The sequence below is a fragment of the Myxine glutinosa genome, chromosome 6 (assembly GCF_964187855.1).
Source record: "Myxine glutinosa chromosome 6, kmMyxGlut1.1, whole genome shotgun sequence".
Lineage (NCBI taxonomy): Eukaryota > Metazoa > Chordata > Myxini > Myxiniformes > Myxinidae > Myxine > Myxine glutinosa.
Window position 1 is genome coordinate 144,312,264 of NC_136266.1, and position 24,934 is coordinate 144,337,197.

The following is a 24,934-nucleotide window of genomic DNA, read 5'->3' on the forward strand; positions in this document are numbered from 1 at the left end:
AGTGTCAGTGGGTGCCTGAGGATCCCGGGTGTGGATCGGGTAGCCCAGTGCCAGAGAGGGCACCGAGTGGGGAGAGCGCCAGAGGGCCTTCCCCAGGTAGTTAGGTTAGGGTGAGGAGCAGGTAAGCTCGGAGGCAACTGCAGTGGTGGAGGTGTGCAGGTGGGTAGACCCGCTGGGAGAGGTACACGCCACAGCCCAGAAATTGTGCGAGGGCACCGGGAGATGAATCGGGGGAGTGAGACCCCAAATTGAAAAGCACCACAGTTTGGTCAATGGGCATTGGTTTTTAGAACCCATAGTGTAAGAGGGCCAATGGTTTGGCCGGAGAAAGACCCCGGGTAGTGTAAAGTTGTTAAAGTCATTTAGGAAATAGTTAGGATTGATGAACCTGTCGCACCATACGCAGCCACTTACCTGTGGTGATGATGATGACTCCACACCTGTGTTTTCTTTGTTCTGTTGCAGGAAATGAGAATTGTGTGGATTTGTGAGACGCATCACGACGTGGATGAGACATTGGGGTGATTCCATCTCTCCCTCCCTAGGAGGGACTGATGATGAATTGGTGATAGCAAATTATGATGTTGAGTTGGAGATGGCAAATTTTGATGAGAGTTGAAAATGGCAAATTTGATTGGTTAGGAGGGAGAGAAGACGAATTTGGTTTATGGGAGGAACGGGGAAGACAGTAGGGATGTTTGTTGATTTGTAAAGTAGATGTTTATGGGTAGTGTTGTGTTTTGTGGATACAGTAAGGGGGTAAGGGAGGGGCCATGTAGGTTACCTGGTGGGGGGGGGCGTACGGTAGGAACGTACCTGTCTCACCTGGTTCCCATGTGCCCCCAGTGTGCATTACCTTGCATTGCGTGCACTTTTGCGCCCTTACCACCTTACTCACTTGTCTGCTTCTTTTGTCTCCCACCTCCGAGGATCTGGTTTTGGGGCAGAGAGAGAGGAGAGAGAGGTGCTGGCTACGCAGTTGTGGGCCTGCACTTTCGCTGCTTGCTGCCTGGATCGATACACCATATGGACCGCAATGTTTGTGGCCACCCACAATGGACCGCAGTTCTTTTGCCGCCAAGCACCACCCGTGGATGGACCTATGGGTCAACGTGGCACCTATGCCATACAAGGTGAACCACTTTTAGTTGACACCACTGAAGGCCACAATATAGAAATGGACGCGGTTGGCGCCTTTCTTTATTTTTTGAAAGAGGCAAGAACACCAAGTGCACCACACGAAGGCAAGACCAGCGGCAGAACATCGGCCGGCTGTGACACCACCGGTGATTCATAAACACTTTATTGGTGCACCGGATGGTGCTGACTGTGTGAAGGGGTGGTGCTTTTGATGCTTGGAAGGGGTGCTCTGCACATTATTAAAGGCCGTAGGCCACAGAGCACTCGTGGGTTGGTGTATCGATGCTGGCATGCGTGCTCTCTCTATGCATAACATCTGCATGTGTCCCTCCAGAAACAGGTCCTGGATCGTAGTGTAAATAGCAGCGTAGTCTTGTAAATAATGCTCCCTACCGGCTGTATGTTTAGTTTGCGAATTCTTTCCGGATTCGGTTATCCTGTGGGTGTGTGTCTGTGAGGAGAAGGGTGCAACGTCGCAGGGGGACATATTTACTCATTTGTGAATATCTGTAAAACTGTCGCACTCAGGGTAGAGTTAATAGTAGAGGGAACTACATCTGAGTGCCACACTAAAATAGGTAAAAATTTATCGGGTCGGGACGCCCCGAGGGTAGAGAAGGGTGCAATGTTGCGAATATGGAATTTGGCCTCCATATCCGCTTGTAAATATTCCCATATTTCCCCAATACTCCCCAACTATCCCCAATCCCCCATTCCCTAGTCCCATTGTCTGTAAACAACACTCTGTAGAACCGACCTTCCCCTTTTTCCCCCATTAAATGTCGTGCCCAGGTCCACCGCATCTCACGTAGACAACTTTCGGACATCTTGCTAGTTATTCTTAGTCTATGTCAGTTAAGGACTCGTTTCCATTAATTCTGACTCTTCGTTGCACCAGAATGTGATTATATGGCACCAGTAGTGAGTTTAGGACCTTCCCTTACCTCCTCCCATCTTCTTCCCCAAACAACAACAACAACAACAACTACAGCTACAACAACAACTACAACAACAGCGCGCGGGGGGAGTGTGCGTCCTCACACCGGCTCGGTTAGCCGCCATGACCATGCGCTCCACGGGGTTACCACGAAGGGGCTCCCTGTCAGCCCCTCGTCAAGGGTGGAGCCGGTAACCCCCCCGCACGCACCCAATGAGAAGCAACGAGCCGATTCCATCTGGGGCGGAGCTAACGAGCCGAGGGCGTGTCACTCCCCGCCGGATATACGCGGCCACGTACCGGACGTGACGTCAGATGCGCCCCGAGCTTGAAGAGGAAGTACCAGTCATGACCTCCGAGCGCTGTGACCTCCCTGCATCTACTGGACCGTACAGTACCCTGTCCTTGAGCCAAGAGTGCACCTTGAGCCATCGATACCCGCTTTCCTTGCCATCAATCCCCGTGTGAGTCAGCCTTTTGTCCCGTTTATCTGTCGTCTGTTGGGGTTAATATAAGTGTGTCTAAGTGCCTGTCTTTCTATGATGTCCCTCTTGTAGTTGTAATCTAACCTTCCGCCATAATATAACCTCCTCCGGGGGCCTTGAGAACCGTATCCCTGGTGTCGTGTCCTTTTTAATCCAGCCGTGTGTCCTTTTCCTTCATTGACCTAGCGTAGCGCGACTCGGCAACGTTCGAGTATAATCGGGTAACTTGTGCAGACGTGGTCATACCAAACCGCTCGGTAACCTAACATCCACCACCGCGTCTAACAATATATATATATAAATATAATATATATATATATATAATATATATATATATATATATATATATATATATATATATACACACAAAGAATTAAGTTAAGCACCCCTACACAACGAATTAAGGTAAGCACCCCCTAATATATATTCTTTGTGTATATGTATACATTGGCATATATTCTAAGGTATGTGAGATCAAATAATGATTGGTATGACATTAGCAATTATCCATTGATGAAATTGAGTGATCAAAGTGAAAAAAAGTGATTGGTTGAGTCAGTGATCCGATCACGTGGGTCCTACACACGTTATTGACGCAAAGATCGCTAGAGGTCTTCTCAGAACAATGACTGTACGTTAGAAAACATAAACGTCATCCACACTGTCCGTGATGGACCTATAGCTCCATACTTAAATTGAGGTGAAAATATGCCTAAAATTCCCAAAAAATTTCACCTTAAATTATTCAGAATAAAATATTGAAAACGGCATGATTGTTATGTTTTTATGTGACCATAATATCACTTCTCCAGAAAATATAGCAATATCATGGGTATATTACACTGTTTTGACGACAACAAACTTGTAATGTGCGAGGTTGTAAAAAAACGGGGGGGGTGCTTAACTTAATTCTTTGTGTATACATACACACACACATACATACACATATACATACATATTGTTACGTGCTTCTCCCCAAATCCCGGTCACGGTGTACCTCCGAGCCCCGAGAGGAGTCACGGTAGAAAGATGTGTTATTCTGTATGTCAAAGATCAATGGTAAAACCACACCAATTGTTACCAACAAACAAGTATTGTATTAAGGTCACACAAGAATAACAGTACAATAACAATATTAATCAATTGTACAACCAATATATCATTCCTATCATGGTACCATCAGTTTCGTACAATATAACTCACTGTGCTCCAAGTGAGCGAAAATAACATTCCCAATGTCTCTGTCCCAACTTCAAACCAAAGTCGATCCACGCTCTAGTGATCGTCAGAACGATGTTGTATCGAGACCAGAATCCCGCTCGGTTGACAGTCACACTGCCAAAGAGAGGCAAAAGTGTCCTCAAGAGGCGGCTGGGAAATCACACCTTCGGGTATGGACGTTCAACGGCTCCCAATTGGTGAACCGCAAATTCACACTCAAAATCCACGTTACACACACACACCAGGTTACGTCTGGATGCGGTGAAATGGTTGAAGCGAGGTGAAAAACCTGGAGCGATGCGAAAATCCAGCGCGAGGCAAAATGGCCAACGGTCCGTTCTCGAGACGTAACGGCACTTCAATGATTCGCTTCGGAATCAACCGCAAAACCTGTCACGCAGGTTTATCTGTCACAGCGATAACAACTCTGTCGCAGGAATCCCTTTCCCAGGAAACCCCAAAGTTCGCTAGTGACCCCCATTCGCCAGCGTTTGCTTAAAACCTCAACGCAGCTCGGCTCCTTCTCCGACCTCACTCGCTCCGCCTCCTTTTTCTCCTCTTCTTCTTCATCCGGTTCCCGATCCGGTTTCCGGTTTCTTTTAAAACACTAACTTTTTTTTACCTTTTGAAAACAGTAATCTCTATTTCACTTAAACGATAACAATAATAGTACATGCAACCAAAAATGTTTACAGTTGATGAGAACCACAACAACGGAAGTGACAAATCCGTAACAATACACACACACACACACACACACACACACACACACACACACACACACACACACACACACACACACACACACACACACACACACACACACACACACACACACACACACACACACACACACACACACACACACACACACACACACACACACACACACACACAATAATTATTGTTAAATAAATTACACTATTGTTATCTTTCAATGGTAATGTGTAAAAGTATTGATGCTTTGGTTGGTGCAAACCAATTTTATATGTCCAAGTTCGTTTTATTTTTGACTAGCAAAGGCACCCTTCATTGCCTGGCAAAGCAGAGTCATATCACTGATGGGAATATTAAGAAAGGGGTGAGAGAGGTGGGGAAGGCAGAGGGAAGAAGGAGGAAGGGCAAATTTAGAGCAATGATGTTTGGGATGTAAGCACAAAAATGTAAGCAGTGGTCCGTTAACCTTTTCCTCAATTCCACCTCAGAATACGTACCAATGAAGGCATTTTGTATTTTTATCTTGAGCCACATGCGGTCTCGAACCTCAAGCCCCGATTCTGCAGAAGCCATAGCTTTCACCATCGTCACCATGTCAGTATGCACATTCAGGTTGTACTCGTCGTAACCTGCAAGTATGCAAAGCATAAGATGATACATTCAGTGATACCCGAGGGGCACCAAAAATTATCAGCCATTTTTAGAGCCAATAACGTTTTATTTTTGTACAGGTGGGATATAATTTTGTTGAATGAAACTGGCAAAAGTTTTTTTGGGGGGGGATTTATGGGCATCGTTGGCAAAGCCAGCATATTTATCAACCATCCCTAGTTGCCCTCAATGTGTGACATGTGTGACAATAATAATAATAATAATAATAATAATAATAATAATGCAACCATCCCTAGTTGCCCTCAACGTGGTGGTGCGCTTAGACCGCTGTTATCCACGTAATAATAATAATAATAATAATAATAATAATAATAATAATGCAATATACAATACCACATCAAAAACAATGGCTACAGTAAGTACAAGTACAAAATAGGTGGGAGCCATAATAGGGATGTCAGATGACCCCATTGTTGGCAAATAATCTAAGGTGCTGCACTGCCGAGATCTGATCGGGGTCATTACAATTTCACAGGAGCCTGTCGAGATAAGTAATAGTGCGTCCTTGACCGCAATGTAACCACTGTGTGGGGCACCAGGTCGACACTTGCAGACAGAATGGTTGCAATACCTTTTTGATCGGATAATACATCCAGCTAGTTGCAATCTCTGCACTCGCAACATGTAGCTCGAATGGTTTGAGCTTAGCACACTGGTAGAGCAACTCATTGGTGATCCACACCGGCAAGTGGATCTTGAAGGCCTCGCTGAGCAGATGGAAGTGCGTGGCATCGATCACCTGCTGAAAGGTCAGGGTCAACGCCCAGGTGTCCGCATTGTACAGCAGTACCGTCTCTACAATGGCCCAAAATATCTTGCTTCTGAAGTGATCAGATAGAGCAGCGGAGTTCAGCACTGAATTCAGATGCTGTAAAGTCAACCAGGCCAGAGCTCGATGACGCCAAAAGTTGTCATGCAGATTTGGAATAGAGTCGCTTAAGTAGACAAATCACGTGCAGCATGGCAGTAAGCTCAACACCGATTTCGTTGCTGCAGGCAATTTGTATATCAAGATCCAGCAGGATAGTCAATGCTTTGGTCCTGATGGAGTTGATCTGTAGCTCGAATTTAGCCACTGCTTGTACCAGGTTGGTGAACATGCATTGCTCACCTGTAACTGAGGATGAAAGAAGGGCCAGGTAGTCTATATTTCCAAGAACTGACAATCTCTTCTCCAGATGGTGCCTCCTCGTTCGTATGCAAAGTTGGAAACCATCCTCACCAGTTGGGATTGCAGACCAAGGCACCCAATCCAAGAGAAGGACAAAGAGGAAAGGAGGCAAAGTATCTCATATCCACCAAAGGAGGCAAGAGAAGGACCACAAAAGGAGGCAAAGTATCCCAGAGATCATATCAAACATCTCCGATAGTCCATCTAATGTGATGACAGTGGCCTTGGTGTTATGGTTCAACGGAGGGACGCCGTAAGAGCTTGAAGCACATTATCAAAGCTTAAGATTTTGTATACTGAATCGAGGCTCGTGAAAGAGCTAACATTTATTTCACAAACAAAATATACAAAAAGAGGGAGCGGAAGACAAGACCACATATTTGGAATGCATGCTCTTGATACTATCGAAGGCTTCCTGGAAGTCTACAAAAATCACCACCATGTTTGTCTGATGGAAAAGCGCTTTTTTTTCTTTTCTTTCTTTATACATGGGCCGTTGTTAATGCTTGTAAGAGCACACACACGCACACGCACACCCTCCTCCCCCCCCCCCCCCCCCCAAGACCAAGGACACTACACCAATAGCTTTAAGAAGATGGCAGGATTGATTCAATCGGACAAGTGTAGGTTCTGCAAGGGTAGAAACAAAGCACGAGTCACCTATGAGGATGTAAAAAAAACAACCTCATGTCAGAGCAGCTGTACACCCAAAGGGAAAACAAGCAGAAATTTGCAGAAATTGAAACAGGCACATATGCAGAAATTTCAATATCCCAATTCCACAAAACTCATGGAAACACAAACCGAAAGCAATCATTGAAAACAAGGACATAATGATCACTGCATGGCCTGATGATCCCATCCAGCATGAACATAGAAAAAAAAAGGAAATTTTCTCAGGACATAGTACTCAGGAACAAAAAGGAAAAAGACAGCACTGCTGATTGAGATATCAGTATCTAGCGATTTTGGCCTAAATAACACAGAAATCAAGAAAATGACCGAATACGAAGACCTCAAGAATGAAGTGAAAAGATCCTGGAAGGTGAAGAGTTCCAAAATTGTACCAGTGATAATTGAGGTAACGGGAATGATAAAGAAGAATTTCACAGTGATCTTAAAAACCATCCCAGGTGGTAAGCGCAGAAGCATCTGCCTATAAAAACACCATATATATTATTACGGTTCTGAGAGTGTAAATATAACATCATTAAAGGTTAAAGGTTTGCCCCCATAGTTAGTCCACAAGCAACACGTAGGCCCTTTAGAACATTAGTTATGTCATAGTCTATGTGAGTATAAGGCCATTTCCCTAGTATCATCTGCGTTGTGTAAAGAAATAAGTATAGGCCCCGTTCATTTTGCCTCCACCCTCCAAATCTACCTCATTGGGCAGCATCCATCCCGTGCCCCAATTCGGCTAATCCACCTCGTTTGCCAGCAGCGTTCGCTGCCCTTGGGTTTCGCTCGAAACCAGTCAAATGCCACGAGGTAGGCCTGAAAAGAGGGAGGAGCGTGAGGTCGGGGGTGTGGCCGCGTCAAGCAGCACGTCAAAGGCGGTGACGGTAAGGGCAACAACCAACCAGGGCTCGGTGGGCATGGCTTGAGAAGGCGCATCTAGCAAGTGCTGGAAGGTTCGGGGAAAAGGCTATAAAAGCGCGTGCACAAAGCCCTTGAACAGGACTCGTGCGAAAGAATCGTTGTATAAGGACTGATGAGCGAGGGGCTTTGTGGGAGGACTCGCATGGTTGGGCTTGCGCATGATAAAGGGTTCGTTGAAAGAGAACTTGCAGAGGATACACGCTTTGTATGAGGACGGTGCTAAAAGGACTTCTGCGGGAGAGGCGCTTTGCCATTGAACTGTATTGGGAGCGCATATAGCGCCGGTTCTTCTATTACGTACGTGACCGTGGTCGCACGTATAACCGCCAAGCCCGGTTCATCTATTACGTACGCGACCGTGGTCACAGGTAACCACCCAGCCAGCCTTACCTTTCGCCCTGCATTTAACCCCGTAATTGTCCGATCCGCGTCAACGACCCGCGGGGAGCTTCTGCCGCCCTGACCATCTTCTCCGCGGTGCGAGTCGAGGACCGGAGCGGACTACCTGGACGCCATCATCCCTGGACCATCAACATCCCTGTGTGAGTGTGTCCGAGTGTGAAACGGGCCCGTGTCTGGGATAAGTTAAGACTGTATAAGGCTGCACTGTGTGTTCTTCTTCTTCTCCTTCCTGTACAAATTGTGAATAAACCAATCTGTTCTTCCTGTCTTCCCTGATTCGACCGTATCAGTGTTTTCCTCCATTGGGTAAGCGTGGCACGATTCGGAACCGCTCAGATCGGGTTTAGTCCTTGTTAACGGCCCGGGTCATGGTTCGCTATCGCTCGGCGTTTCCACCTATAACCGTGATTCGGGCGGGGTTTATTTCCTTGCTTCCTGGGCGGCGTTGGTACTTAGGTAATAGGAATTCGGCCTACCACCCTATTCAACGCCGTCCGGAAGGAACGTCATAGCCCCGGATCGCGTCGGCTAGTAAACGACAAGGGGACTAATCCCCCCTTGGTAAGGGGAAAGGCCGACGCTGAAATCCGCAACAATATCAACCATTTTATACCAACCAAAAGTTTCAGAAAATATAAAAGAAAATTTTGTAACTATATGACAATGGGCAAGCAAAGTCTTTCAAAAATGACCAAACAACAAAGTCATGAAGGCCAAGATAGAATGCTTACAAATCAATTTTTTTTTTTTGTTGTATACAACATCGAGGCTCGTGAAAGAGCTAACATTAATCACACAAAAAGTCAGCCGACACATAAAACACAAAATAAGGGGAGTGGAACACAAGATGGGGAGAGAGGGGGAAGGACACAAACACAACATTTGTGAGCAAGGACATCGAAAGAAATGTGGGAGGGGGAGGGCTTGGGGGGAGGTGGGAGATGTATAAAACATATCAACACTGAAAGGACTTCCAGGAAAGAAGTTGGAATTTCAAAAAAAGTGTATCTGGGGTGAATTAGCAGGGGTAGAAAAGATCAAGGTTTTGGATGGGGGAAGACAAGAGATGGTGGTGAACAGCTGTTTTAACGGCCTGGAGGGAGGAGTGGGATTGAAGGGAGTGGGGGAGTTTGTTCCAGAGGTGGGAGAAAAGAGGAGTGAAGGTGAGCAGAGAGTCTTGATTTTGGCAGTTTAACCATAAGCGGGTTGCTGGCAGATCTTGTGCGACCTGTAGGAATATTAGGGGGACAGAGCACAGAGAGAGCTGGGGAAGCAAGGCCGGAGAGGAGTCGGTAAAAGACAGAAAGACCACCAACCTGCCTGCGGTGAGTGAGTGAAAGGCCCTCGGAGTTAGCTTCATCGCAGGAGATTCCAATGATTCTGAAAGCTTTGGTTTCAACAGCGTGAAGCCGAGCTAGGTGTGAGGCACCACCTATATCAAATATTATTTGATATTGCACCATTACAAGTCTAGTTCAGCAGTTATACAGTCGACTCAGGGAATCCCACAGCAGAAAACATGCCAGCAACGACAATCGTCATGAGTAAACTATGACAATCCCATGTGAGTACCATGCTGAGTGACTCACGCTCTGCCTCAGGCATGGAGCTGCTAATGGAGGGCGAGGTCGAAGTAATGGTACTCATGGAATGGCTGCCGGCATAACGTGGGGCATTGCCCGTCATGGCAGCTGCATGCGAGGCCCAGGTGGCTGGATCGATAGGCCTGACTGGTTCATCTGCAAAGCAAACGTATGGTATTTCACACGTACAAAAATCACAGGCCAGACACAAAACAAGCAAGCAGTTAACAGGCATCAAACCACCTAAAACATACTGCAACAAAAATGGACTCTTAGCAGTTAAGGGGTTAATTAGTTGTATCAATTTTCATGTTTAGAGAATTGAAAACCCCAATTTAGGCCTGCCAAGATAGTGCTTAGTAGACACTTTGTTTCCCCTCGATCCCTGTATTTTTAACTGTTAAATGTGCTATTCCTCATTTATTATTTGCTGAATACCGTTTTCCCTTCTTCTCAAAAGCCTCGCGATTACCGGGTCTCGAGTCGAATGGAGCATATGTTTTTGTTTTTTTTATCGGGCCAATCAACGGTGTGCTTGAGCCAGGTGAACAATGAGCGCGTCAGTTGGCATCACGCGAGGGGCAGTTTTGAACCAGGTTGAGTGAGAACCAATCGGCAGTTCAGCAGTGATTACCGAGAGCGAGGTCCATGTCATGTCAGTTGAGCTAGGACCTTCACCAAGGTGGACAGTATGTGCGGGTCCTCTCAGCCATCGCCGAGGCTCTTTCGCCTGCCCCAGCAAAATAAGTAACTGGTCCTGTAATCCTGGGGACGCCAGCGACAGGTTCGCCCACCTCACAGCATGACGTGCTTGGGGAATTTGTCGTTTGCTTGCCCCAATGAATCTCAGCAAAGGTACCCCAATCAGTTCGACCAGGCCTGAACCACCCGGTTATCATTTTTTTATCTTCACCCCACCTCCCCCCCCCCCCCTTCCCCACATCTTCCAACCCTTTTCCCCTTCCGTGTGTCCGCCTACCTCTTGCGTGAGGCTGTGCCAATGAGGATAAATTACAAGGTAGGCCATATTGAAATACTCGTATTTATAATTGATGAGTGGGATATATTTGCCAATAGTGAAGGCTTCTTCTTCTTCACATTCATTATTGCTATTGTTGTCGTTGTACCCAGCTTCTTGCCGTGCTTTCATTTATACATTTTATTACCTCACCAGGAGATGATATTGCATTCAGATCCGTTTGTTTGTTTGTCTGTCTGTCTGCACAGAATGTACTAATGTAGGCTACAAATGTCACTTAGTGGTAGCCAATAGTAAACTGTCTGCATGATGTTTCCTGGGAGAGCCACATTTCCAACCTGGCCTCCAAAGCCAGTCGCCGACATGGCATCTTCCATCGTGCGAAGTCCTTCCTTGGCACCACATACAAAGCTTTCATCCGCAGCTTGATGGAATACTGCTCTTCCCTTTGAGCTGGTGCTCCTGCCTCACACCTAGCTCAGATTCACGCGGTTGAAACCAAAGCTTACATGCAGAATCATTGGCATCTCCCGCGATTAAGCCAATTCTGAGGGCCTTTCACTCGCTCACCGCAGGCAGGTTGGTGGTCTTTCTGTCTTCTACCACCTCCCCCCTGGCCTTGCACCACCTGCCCTATCTGTGTTCTGTCCCCCCCAATATTTCTGCAGGAGGTCTGCCAGCAACCCCCTTTAGGTGCAACTTCCAAAATCAAGACTCTCTGCTTACCTTCATTCTTTCGTTCCTATTTTTTTTTCCCCACCTCTGGAACAAACTCCCTCACTCTCTTCAATCCCATTCCTCCCTCCAGGTCTTTAAAACAGCTTTTCACCACCATCTCATATCTTCCCCCATCCAGTCATGATCTTTTATGCACCTGTTAAACCACTACATGCTGTTAAACCATGTTAAACCACTCCTTCAAATTCCCTATTTTCTCTCCTTAAAGTCTCTGTTGTGTCCATGTTTATCCCATGTACCCTGCCCCAGCCCTCTCTCTTCCACAGATCTCTTGATGTCCCTGTATCCCACTATTGTTGTTTCCCTTTACCCCCCCCCCCCAACCCCCCCTCTTGTCTCCTGTTCCCTTTACAATATGTTCTATATGTTAGCTCTTATACAAGCCTCGACTTGGTATACAAAAAAAAAATATGCGAGTACTGCTATAAAGAATGTACAATTAGAATGAGTACAGTCAGACCTCAACATTCACTGACTCCATGTATTTGTGGTTCATAACATGTGACTGCTTCTACATTTGCAACACATGTATTCGTGGTTTAAAAAAAAAAAAAACGTAATTTTTTTTTTTTTTAACACATTAGATTAGGGCTGGTCTCCTATATCCACCGCCGCTTAAATTAATTCAGCCTGGGAATTCTTACACAGAAACCTGCGGCACAGATTCATCTCATAATGACAATGATCTTACCCACCCTCCCGCTTTTGGTACTATGAACCCTGTGGTGAGGAAGTTGCTTTATCTGTCCAATCTCAAGAATGGTGAGGCAAAAAAAACATCTCTCCAATCTCGAGAATGAGCTTTCAAACTTGTCTCCTTCTAAAACCTGGTGGCGCCTTGTCAAGATTTGCACCATCTACCCTATCCATGCTTTGTCCCCCTCAGGTATCTGCAGGATGCACGTGGTCCACCAGTAATCCCCTCCTAGTGAAACTGCCTAAATCTAGAACCACTGCTCACCTCCACTCATTCATTCCTCTTTTCCCCACCTGTGGAACCACCTTCCATACTCTCTTCAATCTCATTATTCCCTTCAGGTCTTCAAGACAGCTGTTCACCACCCTCTCAAGTCATCCCCCATCCAAAATAAAGGTCTTTTCTGTCTGTGTGCGTCCGTCTGTGTGCGTCCGTGTGTGTGTCCGTCTGTCTGTTTGTCGTGTGTGTGCGTCTGTCTGTGTGCGTCTGTCTGTGTTTGTTTGTGCATGTGTGTCTGTCTGTTTGTCTGCATGTGCCTGTGTGTCTGTCCACGCCGCAACTTTACTATTTGAGCTGTCATAAAATTTTGAAAAAAGTTTATTATGAAAATATTGAAAAGGCAAATAAACAATTTGGTCAAAAGGTCAAAGGTCAAGGTTGCCTAAAATCGCCAATTTTCACCCGATTGACCTGAAATTTAAAGATAATGGGTCATTGAATTGGTTCACAAATCAAAAGCTACAAGCCGTTTGTTTTTTTAATCAAAAGGTCAAAGATCAAGGTTGCATGAAATCACCAATTTTGACCTGATTGACCTGAAATTTAAAGAATTTGCATATCGGGTCACTTAATTGGTTCACTAATCAAAAGGTAGGGGTCAAATTTTTTTTTTTTAGAACTAAAGGTGAAATATCAAGGTTGCATAAAATCAGGAATTTTCATGTTTTTTTTTTTTTTTTAACCATTTTCATTATTTCGAGCATACAGAAGAAGAAAATGTCTGAATACAAACAGGCGTAGATGGGCTTTGCAATTTTCAGATGCTTTTTAGTTTGCTTTTTATTCTGGTGGTCATACGATTGATTGCTTCTCTGAGGACTAATAAATTACCAGCGGGCAGGTGCGAGTTACGTTCTTGGTGTGTGCAATCTAAATTACAATCGCAACGTTTTGAGCTGCCATGCAATGTGCTCCAGTTCAAGTTCAAATTCAAATCTTCACACTTAGGACATCTTGCAGAGTCTTAACTCCGGCATCAGGTTCGAGTCCGGTTGGGCCCGGCCGAACGTGCGTTAGTATCATATCATACTTCATCCTCAAATGAGAGTTGCTGTAAAAAGGAAACAAATGAAGACAGCAAACAACCACCACCAGTAATTGTAAATGTCTGTGTGGGTTGCGCTGAGACTTACTGCGGGGTATAGTGAAATAGCCATTAGGAGTAGGGTCCCAGCATTTTGCAACAGTAAGGCTGATGGGACTGCAATTGAAAGAGGAAGAAAAAAAAAATCAAGCACATCTTCAGAGGTGGAAGGACGAATGATCGTGCACAGTTACCCTTCCCTTTCCAGAATTTCTTGCATACTTTCACACTTTAGTCTCCATTTCTATCTTCTAAAGCCTTCAACCTGTCTTTAACTTGCATGGTTTGATTATAAATTTTAACCACCATCTATGCAAACAACCCCCAACCCTACAGAATGACCGAAATTATATTTGTGCAAATGAAATGTATCTAACTACATAGTGAATACACATGCAACTGGGATTCAATGAAAAATTTGGTTTGCTGGTTGCATCATGCATGGCTTTGTTGCTAATGCAGTGATCCCATAGATGAAGACAGGAATTTGGTCCAATCCTTTAAAAAAAAAAAAAAAAGAGAGACAATGTCAACAAGAAAGAGCTAGCAGATGGAAAAATTGGCTTAACCAGCTCTCCAAAAGTACGGTGCAACCCATGATGCAACACCCGGCCTGCCTGCAAAATGCCAATATTATGGTTTATAGTCAGGTCAGGAATGCGAATCAAGGCTATACACACCCAAGGCCTTCGATATTCCATCCTAACCCTCCCAAAGAATCTGCTGCAAAAGTCTTGAACAGAATCTCACCCTGGTTTGTGTACAATCTCTCGTAGTACTCGAACCGCATCATCATTGCTGAGATTTTCGAAGCTCACATCATTGACCTTTATAAGGGGAAAACAATGAAAGTGGGTAGGTTGAAGTGTGGTGAAGAGGAACACAAATATGGTAAATTGATAACATCAACATTTATCATGTTTCTTGAAAAATAAATGTATAAAACATAAATGATCAGGTGTCATCAAATTGATGTTGCAAAGTAATGTGGTGTTGTGCCTTAAAAAGCCTTTTTAACCCTTAAGAACCAAAAACAAATTTAATAAACTAGCCCTTATGTTCTCACATTTTTCTTATCAAATACCACTCCAAAATCAAACGGCACTCCGTAAACCAAGGTTGTGAGGACTGTTTTGAACCAATTGCCTGAGGAGAAAGTTCAGTTAAGATCCGGAACCTTCTCAGGTGAGGTCTGTGTTGAGTCTCAGCTGAAGACCGGGAGAGTGAATAGCACAAATTAGCTTCCACCACCAGAATTCCTTGCTGGAGAGTCACTGGGAGTTTTGACCCCCTATCCTGTCCCGGCAAGAGCAACCGGCCCCAGAAATCTAGGGACACCAACAGAGTTTGTCTGGACCAGCTGGAGGCCCGCCTCGCAGCATGTTGCAAGGATGGAGGGAGGAAGGCGGCTGCTTCTCCCTTACAATCCAGCCGAGAGCGCTTCTCTCGGCTTGACAAAAGGGCATTGGGCCACCATGTGCAGCCAGCACGGCCTGTATGCACCATGGCATAGAGTCCACCAACGTCTGGAATTCTGCTGGAGGGATGCGGCACCACTCTTCCTCGAGAAAGTCAATCAACTCACACCTGTTTGATGGAGGTGGTTCCATCAACGTATAGCTGTTCTGCAGCAATGTAAGTAAATTAAGCGTTGAAAGTTGATGCAAACAATTCCTACAGGTGTCCCAACCTCTGCTGATTATTTGATTACAAACCAGTATTGGAACAGACTGTTATTACACCCTATAAAGCATTATTTGGAAAATATTGCACTACAGGAAGTAGTATATTGGAAACTGGAGGAAACTCTGACAGGAAGAGGTCTGGCAGACCCAAAGCCACAACAGAATCAGAAGACAAGTTTCTGAGTCAACAGTTGCGTGATAGGTGGCTCACAGGACAACAGCTTCAAGCACAGCTTAACACTGGTCGAAGTAAGCAAGTCTCAGTTTCAACTGTGAAGAGAAGACTTTGAGCTGCAGGTTTGACAGATCGAGTGGCAGTAAGAAAGCCATTGCTAAGATGGCAAAATATGAAAAAGAGGCTTGCCTGAGCCATGAAGCACCGCCAGTGAACTACTGAAGACTGGAAGGTCTTATGGACCGATGAATCAAAATTTGAAATCTTTGGTTCATCACGCAGGGTTTTTGTATGCCGTCGAGTAGGCGAAAGGATGGTTCCTCGGTGTGTGACACCAACTGTCAAACATGGAGGAGGAAGCATGATGGTCTGGGGCTATTTTTCTGGATCCAGAGTCGGCGACTTGCACAGAGTGACTGGCACCCTGAACCAAAAGGGCTACCACAGCATTTTGCAGCACCATACAATACCCTCTGGTATATGCCGAGTTGGTCAGGGGTTCATCCTACAGCAAGATAATGACCCTAAACACACCTCCAGGCTATGGCAAAACTACCTTCGAGGAAAAGAACAAGACGGTAGGCTTCAAATCATGGAATGGCCAGCACAGTCTCCAGACTTAAACCCCAACGAGCTGGTTTGGGATGAACTGAACAGAAGGGTGAAAGCAAAGCAACCTACAAGTGCAACCCATTTGTGGGAACTTCTGCAACAGTGTTGGGAAGAACTTCTCGAACAATATTTGATTTCCATTGTAAAAAGAATGCCACGAGTGTGTTCGGCGGTTATATCTGCAAAAGGTGGCTACTTTGCCGAGTCAAAAATTTGAATTAAATTTTGTTAAACAAAATGATTCTACGATTTCTTTTTTATCTCCAATTGTTTATTTGTTCTTTGCTTAATTTCAGAGTACATTGAGACATTAAACTGCGTAAATTTCAATAAAAACTGAAAAAATTGAGGTGTTCTAAAACTTTTGACCGGTAGTGTATGTATGTATGTATGTTTGTGTGTATGCATTAAGAATCAAACGGGTTGGAAGAACTCCACCAAATTTTACATCTTTTATGGGGGTACCTGTGAGTACATTCAAAATTGGCCCCTTGCCGCCTCAGGGTGGGGGAAGACAAAACATTAAAATTATTCTGATAATTACAAGGGGCAGGGAAGGCAGACCCAGAATTTTTATAATGGGGAAGTGGGGCTCACATTAATATTTATAACGGGGAGGGGGGTACAAGGACTTCCGTTTCCGGTCCCTAGAGCGAGGAGGCTTGCTTCGATCTCTCCACGACATCAAAGTTTGAGTATTTTCCCCATTCGTGTCTTTGTCAAATTTCCACTGGTTATTTTATTGTGTATGTGTTACTGTGTGTTTCTATTTAGATTTGGTTTTGTAATTATTGCAAATTTGTGTGTAATTAGTCGTTTTTTGTTCGCACCTCATGCGTGGCCTGGTCTCTCCAGGCTCCCTCCCCCCGGCAGTATTTTGTGAATATAAGTTCTTTCCTTCATAGTATTTGCTTGTTTCGATTTGCTTTTCTCCCCCCTACCTCTCACGAACGTCTTACCCTTTGTCCAACGTTTTAAAAACAAAACAAACAAATAAACCAAAAAAAATTCTTTATTAATTCTTTCTCTCCTCCCGGACACGTGCTTGTTCGCTCTCCTCCTCGTCTTGACTTGTGCCCCGCCCCCTATATCTCGTTTTTCTTCCACCTCTGCTCCTTCTTTCTCAAATCCACGTCCTCACTTAGAGACTTTTCCCAGATTATTTTGCATGGTTTTGTTTAAATATTATTTAAATATGTTTAAACCGCAGCCGTGATGCTGACGCCGCCCTCCTCGCCGCCCTCCTCCCCCCCCCCCCCCCCCCCCCAGAATTTCCATATTTTAAACGTTTCCCAGTGTATACCCTGGATTAGAATAGGTACACCGTATCCCTGCATGTCGTAAGAGACAACTAAGAGGGTTGGCGTCAGGAAGGGCATCCGGCCATAAAAACATTGCCTCAAAAAGAGAACCATGACAATTTTTTTATTTTTTTTGTATACTGAATCGAGGCTCGTGAAAGACCTGACATTTACTTCACAAACAAATCAACCAGACAAACAAAATATATAAAAAGAGGGAGCGGAAGACAAGAGAAGGGGAAGCACACAAACACTTGAGAGCACACAACATTTAAGAGCAGGGAGATGTGTGGGAGGGAGAGGGCTTGGGGGGAGGAAGCGTGGGAAGAGGGGGGGGGGGGGGTGGTGGGAGAAGTATAAAACACAAGGACTTCCAGGACAGAAGTTGGTATTTCAAAAAAGTGGGATTGGGGTGAAATTAGTGGGGGTAGAAAAGATCAAGGTTTTGGATGAGGGAAACTAAGAGATGGTGGTGAACAGCTATTTTAAAGACCTGGAGGGTGGAGTGGGATTGAAGAGAGTGAGGGAGTTTGTTCCAGAGGCGGGAGAAAAGAGGAATGAAGGAGTGAAGGTGAGCAGAGAGTCTTGATTTTGGCAGTTTAACCATAAGAGGGTTGCAGGCAGATCTTGTGCGACCTGTAGGAATATTTGCGGGACAGAGCCCAGAGAGAGCTGGGGGGGCAAGGCCAGAGAGGAGTCGGTAGAAGACGGCATACTTACAACGTATAATTACAACTATTTGTAATATAATTACAATCGTATAATTATAATGACATATGGGCAGGGTACAGCCTGAAGTGGAGATCGGTTTCTGAGGTTTGGGACATGGAATGCAGGGACAATGACAGGGAGATCAGGAGAAGTGGTGGAAGTATTGGTCAGAAGAAGAGTGGACATATGTTGTGTGCAAGAGACGAGATGGAAGGGAAGTGGTGCGAGAATGGTGAAGGGTAGGCAGGGACAGAAATACAAGATAATGTGGCAAGGGTGCCCGGAGGGCGTGAATGGTGTTGGTGTCCTGTTTTCTGAGGAGTTTGTAGACAGTGTGGTGAGTGTGACTAGAGTGAGTGATAGGTTGATGATGGTGAAAATGATGATTGGAAAGCTCTTGGTAAACGTCATCTCGGGATATGCTCCGCAGGTTGGTCGGAGCGATGAAGAGAAGGACAAGTTCTGGTGTGCGATAGAGAAGCTGATGGAAAACGTGAAAGATGAGGAAGTTGTTGTGGTAGGAGGAGACCTAAATGGACATGTGGGAAGGAGTATGGATGGTTTTGAGGGAGTTCATGGGGGTTACGGATATGGTGTGAGAAATGGAGAAGGTGAAAGGATTTTGGAGTTTGCTGATGGTGCTGATTTGTTGATTTGGAAAACTCACTTCCGACAACCGTTGACTACCTGATGGTGCATAGGCAAGATAGGGGGCACCTCCGAGACACAAAGGTGATCCCGGGGGAGGAGGCTGTTTCACAGCACCACTTGGTTGTCTGCGCCGTAAGGGTGAAAGGTGCGAGGAGAGCTCGGCGGGTGAAGTACCAACCGAGAATGAAGGTGTGGAGGTTGAAAGAGGTGACAGTAAGGGAGGCATTAAAAGAGAGGCTGAGTAGGGTAAAGGATGATGTGGTTGAGCTTGAAAGTGGTTGGATGTCAATTAAAGCTAGTTTGATGGGAGCCGTTGGTGAGGTATGTGGATGGACAAAAGGACCACCGAGGCACTCGGAAACATGGTGGTGGGATGATGAAGTTGGAAAGAGGATTGACGAGGAGAGGAAGAAGTTCATGGAGTGGCAGAAAGCGAAGGGCACGGGAGCAGAAACAGCAGAGCATGAAAGTTATAAGGCAGCCAAGAAGGCTGCAAAGAAAGAGGTAGCAAACGCGCAGGAGGCATGTAGGAAAATGTTCGGAGAACGCTTGGATTCGGGAGAGGGTCAGAGAACAGTATTCAGGATTGCAAAGCAGATAGCGAAAGAGAGGTGTGATGTGATGGGGGTGAGTTGCTTGAAGGATGAAGTGGGACAAATGTATGTCGACCCAGATGGAATTAAAGGAAGATGGAAAAGATATATGGAAATGCTGTTGAATACAGAGAATGAATGGGATGGCAACATAGAGAGTAACCCAGTTTTAGGACCAGCAGAGAAGATAACTGAGAAGGAAGTTGAGGAAGCGATAAAAGCAATGAAGAGTAGAAAAGCGGGAGGGCCGACGGGAGTTGTGGGAGATATGTTGAAGGCAGCAGGAAGTTGGGGTGTGAAGAGAATGACATAGATCTGTAATCTGGTGGTGAAAGAAGGCCGCATTCCAGTGGATTGGGAACTGAGTACCCTCTTCCCTCTATACAAGGGGAAAGGTGACCCTCTGGAGTGTGGCTTGTACCGAGCGATAAAGTTATTGGAGCATGGAATGAAGATATTGGAAAGGGTGTTGGAGAGGAGGATAAGGAAGAAAGTGAAGATTGACGAAATGCAGTTTGGATTCATGCCAGGAAGAGGAACGACAGACGCGCTTTTTATTGTGAGGCAGTTTCAGGAGAAGTACATGGAGAAGAGTAAGAAGTTGTTTTTTGGGTTTGTTGATCTGGAGAAAGCATTCGATAGGGTTACACGCAAAGTATTGACATGGGCATTGAGGAAGTTAGGAGTGGAGGAATGGTTGATCAGAGTAGTGATGGCAATGTACAAAAGAGCGCGCACAGCTGTAAGGACGAAGGACGGGAACAGTGGTGAGTTTGAGGTGAAGGTGGGAGTGCATCAGGGGTCGGTACCAAGTCCACTACTATTTGTAGCTGTGATGGAGGTGCTGGCTCGGTACGGAAAGGAGGGTTTACCGTGGGAGTTGTTGAATGCAGATGATCTGGTGTTGATTGCGGAAAGTATGGATGGACTGAAGGAAAAGATGAACAAGTGGAAGGAATATATGGAGACAAAAGGTCGAAAGGTGAATATCGGAAAGACGAAGGTGATGGCAAGTGGTAAAGCACGTGGTGAGGTGCAAAGAACTGGGAAGTGGCCCTGTGCTGTGTGTAGGAAGGGTGTCGGAGTGAACTCCATTCAATGTACAATGTGCGCTGAGTGGGTTCATCAAAAATGTAGTGGTCTGAGCGGGTCATTAACCAGTGTGGCAGCTACATTCAAATGTAAGGTGTGCACAGAGGGAGCTGCAGATGGAGGAAATGTTGAGTTGGATCTTGGAGATGGCGTGAAGCTGGAAGGTGTGAAAGCATTTTGCTACCTCGGAGACATGCTGAATGGAGAAGGTGGATCAGAGTCGGCAACGGTTGCTAGAATGAGATGTGCATGGAAGAAGTTTTGGGAACTGAGTGGCGTGCTGATGAGGAGGGGAGTGTCATTGAAGCTGAAGGGAAAGGTGTATGCTGCATGTGTGAGAAGTGTTTTGATTTATGGGAGCGAGACATGGGTAATGAACGTGGAGCAGTAACGAAGGTTGGAAAGGGTGGAAATGCGAATGGTTCTATGGATGTGTGGAGTATCGTTGAGAGAGAGGAAGACAAATGATGAATTGCGAAAGATGATGGGAATAGATCCTGTGATTGATGCTGTGAAGAGGAACAGGTTGAGATGGTTTGGTCATGTGTTGAGGAAGGATGAAAGTGACTGGTTGAGAAGAGTGATGGAAATGAATGTAGAAGGAAGTAGAGGACGGGGAAGACCGAGAAAGACTTGGCTAAAGATGGTGGAAGAAGAAATGCGGGCAAGGTGGTTAACAAGGAGAGATGCAGAAAATAGGGCAAAATGGAGAAGATTGTCATGGGGACCGCAAGGCTAACCCCCGCTCTAGCAGGGAAAATGGCCTTTAAAATGCATGTTGTTTGTTGTTGTTGGAGGGGGGTACAAGCACACACTTTCTCCTAAAGAGGGAGGAGGGGGAAGTGACGCAACCACAATTTTAATAAAGGAGTTGATGGGGAATGGGGGCAACCACTGTACACAGGCAGTGTGCAAGGTATTGTTATATTTGTGGGGGGGGGGGGGGGGGGGGGAGGGGCGGGGGTAATGGGGAGAATGGAATTTCTCATTAGGATTGAGGTATACACCCACATGGCATTGCAACTGGCATTGCAAACTTTAGTGGCTAGGGAGGATTATGGACCTCTTGTCACCTGCATCTCATGTTGAACTGGGTAAAGCTGGAAGAGTGATGAGGTCAGATTCTGAGGAGTGACAATGCAACATGTGACAATGCAACATCCCTCCCACCCATGAGTGGAGAAGGCTCCTACCCCCACAGCTGTCCATAAATGTGGGGGAGGCGAGCCTCAGGTCCTGAGACCACTCTCTTTCCATGACTAGTGTGGTGTCAGGCCTGTTGATTTGCCTTGCCTGTTGAGGCCAGGGCAGAGACTTGCCACAGGCGCAGGGTGAAGGGAGCATCAGGACTTATCGCATGCGCTGGGACTTGGCGCATCTTGGAATGTTGGCTGTCTGACTGGAGGTTCTGGATGCTCCATCCACTGTAGGATGTGATCTTGCTGGACATTCTGCCTCACAAACCTTCTTGCACCCTGCCTTAATTCCCCTGCTGCTCTTCCTGGAGCCAGTCCTGCAACCAGTGGCCTGGGCTTTTCCCCTGTGGTACTCACCCCCTCCTTCTCTCAAAGCCTCTGTTTACCTCCACCACCAAAGGTGAATGGAGGATATGTTTTCACCCCTGTCTGTTTGTTTGTTTGTTTGTCTGTCTGTGAACAATATATCGCAAAAAGTTGTGGACAGATTCGGCCGAAGTTTGGCAGAGAGGTAGTGTATGTGACACGGCCAAAATGATTAGACTTTGGTGAAGATCCGGATTCAGACCTGGCTAGTAGAATTTTTAAAGTGATTTTTCACCATTGGGAGATAGGGCCAAAAACGATACATAGGAGGATATTTCAAAAAGCTGTGGACGGATTTGGACAAAACTTGGTGGAGAGGTTGTGTGTGTGTGTGTGTGTGTGTGTGTGTGTGTGTGTGTGTGTGTGTGTGTGTGTGTGTGTGTGTGTGTGTGTGTGTGTGAGAGAGAGAGAGAGAGAGAGAGAGAGAGAGACGAGGACTATTCGATTCGATTTTGGTGAAGATCTGAATAGGGATTCGGATACGAGTTATTTAATTTTTAAGTGATTCTTCACCATTGAGGGATTGGGCGAAAAGCGAATATATAACATGATATTTAAAAAAGTTATGGATGACTTATGACTAAACTAGGTGGATGAGTTTTTAGGTGACAATAACAAGCCGATTAAATTTTGGTCCGAATCCAGATCCGGCCCATCATTGGGATACAAAACAAACTGTTCAGCCAGGTGGAGGTATGCCTCTACCGAGTGCCGTTCTAGTCGTGTGTGTGTATGTGTATGTGTGTGTGTGTGTGTGTGTGTGTGTGTGTGTGTGTGTGTGTGTGTGTGTGTTATCAAAGTGGGTTTGGTTTCTTGCTGTTCATTTTGACCTCTACCACCGAGATGGGTTAGGTTATGTTTTCACCCCTGTCTGTGAACAGGATATCTCAAAATGTTGCAGACAGATTCGGATGAAATTTGGCAGAGAGGTCGTGTATGTGACAAGAATGAAATGATTAGATTTTGGTGAAAATCCAGATCCGGATCCGGCTAGTAGAATTTAAGCGATTCTTCACATTGGGAGATTGGGCCAAAAACGATATATATCAGGATATCTAAAAAAGTTGAAGACGGATTCGGATGAAATTCAGTGGATGAGTTGGTTAGGCAACAAGAACAAGCAATTCGATTTTGGTGAATATCCGGATCCAGATTCGGTCTATCAGTGGGATACAAAACAAACTGTTCAGCCAAGAGGTCTGCACTTTACAGAGTGTTGTTCTAGTTACCCTCACCAGTGGAGATGGTATTGCATTTAAGTCTGTTTGTTTGTTACTTGCCGGAAAAGATTCCGGCAAGTATGTTGATCGGTTTGGTTTGTCTGTTTGTCTGTCTGTTTGTTCGCAGTACTATGTCTACACCGTTGCACGTAGAATCGCCAAACTTTACACACATATTTGTCTTGCCCTGGAATAGATTGTGCCCAATTTTTAACTCTCTCAACACAAGGCCTCAATGATGTGATAATTCGATAATTCGACAAGTACAAAACTTCATCCAATCAAGATGCAATTTCTTGAGCGACATGATGGCATAAACTGGTGGAGAAAAAAATAATAATGATGACGTCATTGGTCACGTGGTTCGGCTGCCATCTTGGAAAAACCGAAAAACTTTGCACCTCCATATCTCCGAAAAGTGCTGAATAGAAAAAATTGAGACATGGCTCATTGTAAAGAACTCTCCATGGGGAATAAAATATGTTAGTCATTGGTGCCTACATTATGACGTCATAATTCGACAAGTACAAAATATCATCCGATCAAGATGCAATTTCTTGAGCGCCATGTCGGCATAAAGTGGTGGAGAAAAAAAATATGATGTCATCGGTCACGTGGTTCGACCACCATCTTTGAAAAACTTTGCACCTCTATATCTCCGAAAGTGCTGAATAGAAAAAATTGAGACATGGCTCATTGTAAAGAACTCTCCAAGTGGAGTAAAATATGTTAATGATGTCATAGGTGCCTCCATTATGACGTCATAATTCGACAAGTACAAAACTTCATCCGATCAAGATGAAATTTCTTGAGCATAATCTAGGATTAAATTAGTTTAGAAAACAAATAATGATGACGTCATCGGTCACGTGGTTCGGCCGCCATCTTCGAAAAACCCCAAAAAAATTATACCTCTATGTCTCCGAAAGTGCTCAAGAGAAAAAATTGAGACACGGCTCATTGTAAAGAACTCTCCAAGGGGAATAAAATATGTTAATGATGTCATAGGTGCCTCCATTATGACGTCATAATTCGACAAGTACAAAACTTCATCTGATAAAGATGAAATTTCTTGAGCATAATCTAGGATTAAATTAGTTTAGAAAACAAATAATGGTGACGTCATCGGTCACGTGGTTCTGCCGCCACATTTGTTTTAACACAAAAGCCTCAACAAAAGCAAATCTTAAAAAGATAATTGGTTTTGGGTCGTCCTTTCCGCATATATCGTGGGATTGTGTGTTGGAGAGACGACCGTGATGGTGGGGAGTGGTTGGCAAATCCCCCCAAAAAAGTACATTCCGGCAAGTCCTCAGTCTCTGACCGATTTTTCATCTGTTTGTCTGTCTGTTTGTCCGCACAGAATAAATATGATTTTTCTCTGCAACCGTTGGTCCGATTGACAGGAAATTTTCACCATTGGTGCAACTCCACGTGTAGAATTTTTTAAATGATAATTATGACGTCATACGTCACGTGGTTCGGCCGCCATCTTGGAAAAACCACAAAACTTTGCACCTCTATATCTCTGAAAGCACTGAATAGACAAAATTGAGACATGGCTCATTGTAAAGAACTCTCCATGAGGAATAAAATATGTTAATGATGATGTCATAGGTGCCTTC

At 45.2% G+C, this 24,934-nt stretch overlaps 1 protein-coding gene across 1 annotated transcript in view; it reads right to left on the reverse strand.

Annotated features, from left to right (window-relative positions):
* The window catches only part of LOC137430398 (segment polarity protein dishevelled homolog DVL-3), a 103,076-nt gene that overhangs the window by 22,050 nt on the left and 56,092 nt on the right, over window positions 1-24,934 (reverse strand). Inside the window, exons 9-12 of the mRNA XM_068121243.2 lie at window positions 14,458-14,534; window positions 13,757-13,824; window positions 9,937-10,086; window positions 4,998-5,129 (exon numbers count right to left, since the gene is read on the reverse strand). Coding sequence (XP_067977344.1) covers window positions 4,998-5,129; window positions 9,937-10,086; window positions 13,757-13,824; window positions 14,458-14,534 — 427 coding nt within the window. The remainder of the gene's footprint in view (window positions 1-4,997; window positions 5,130-9,936; window positions 10,087-13,756; window positions 13,825-14,457; window positions 14,535-24,934) is intronic.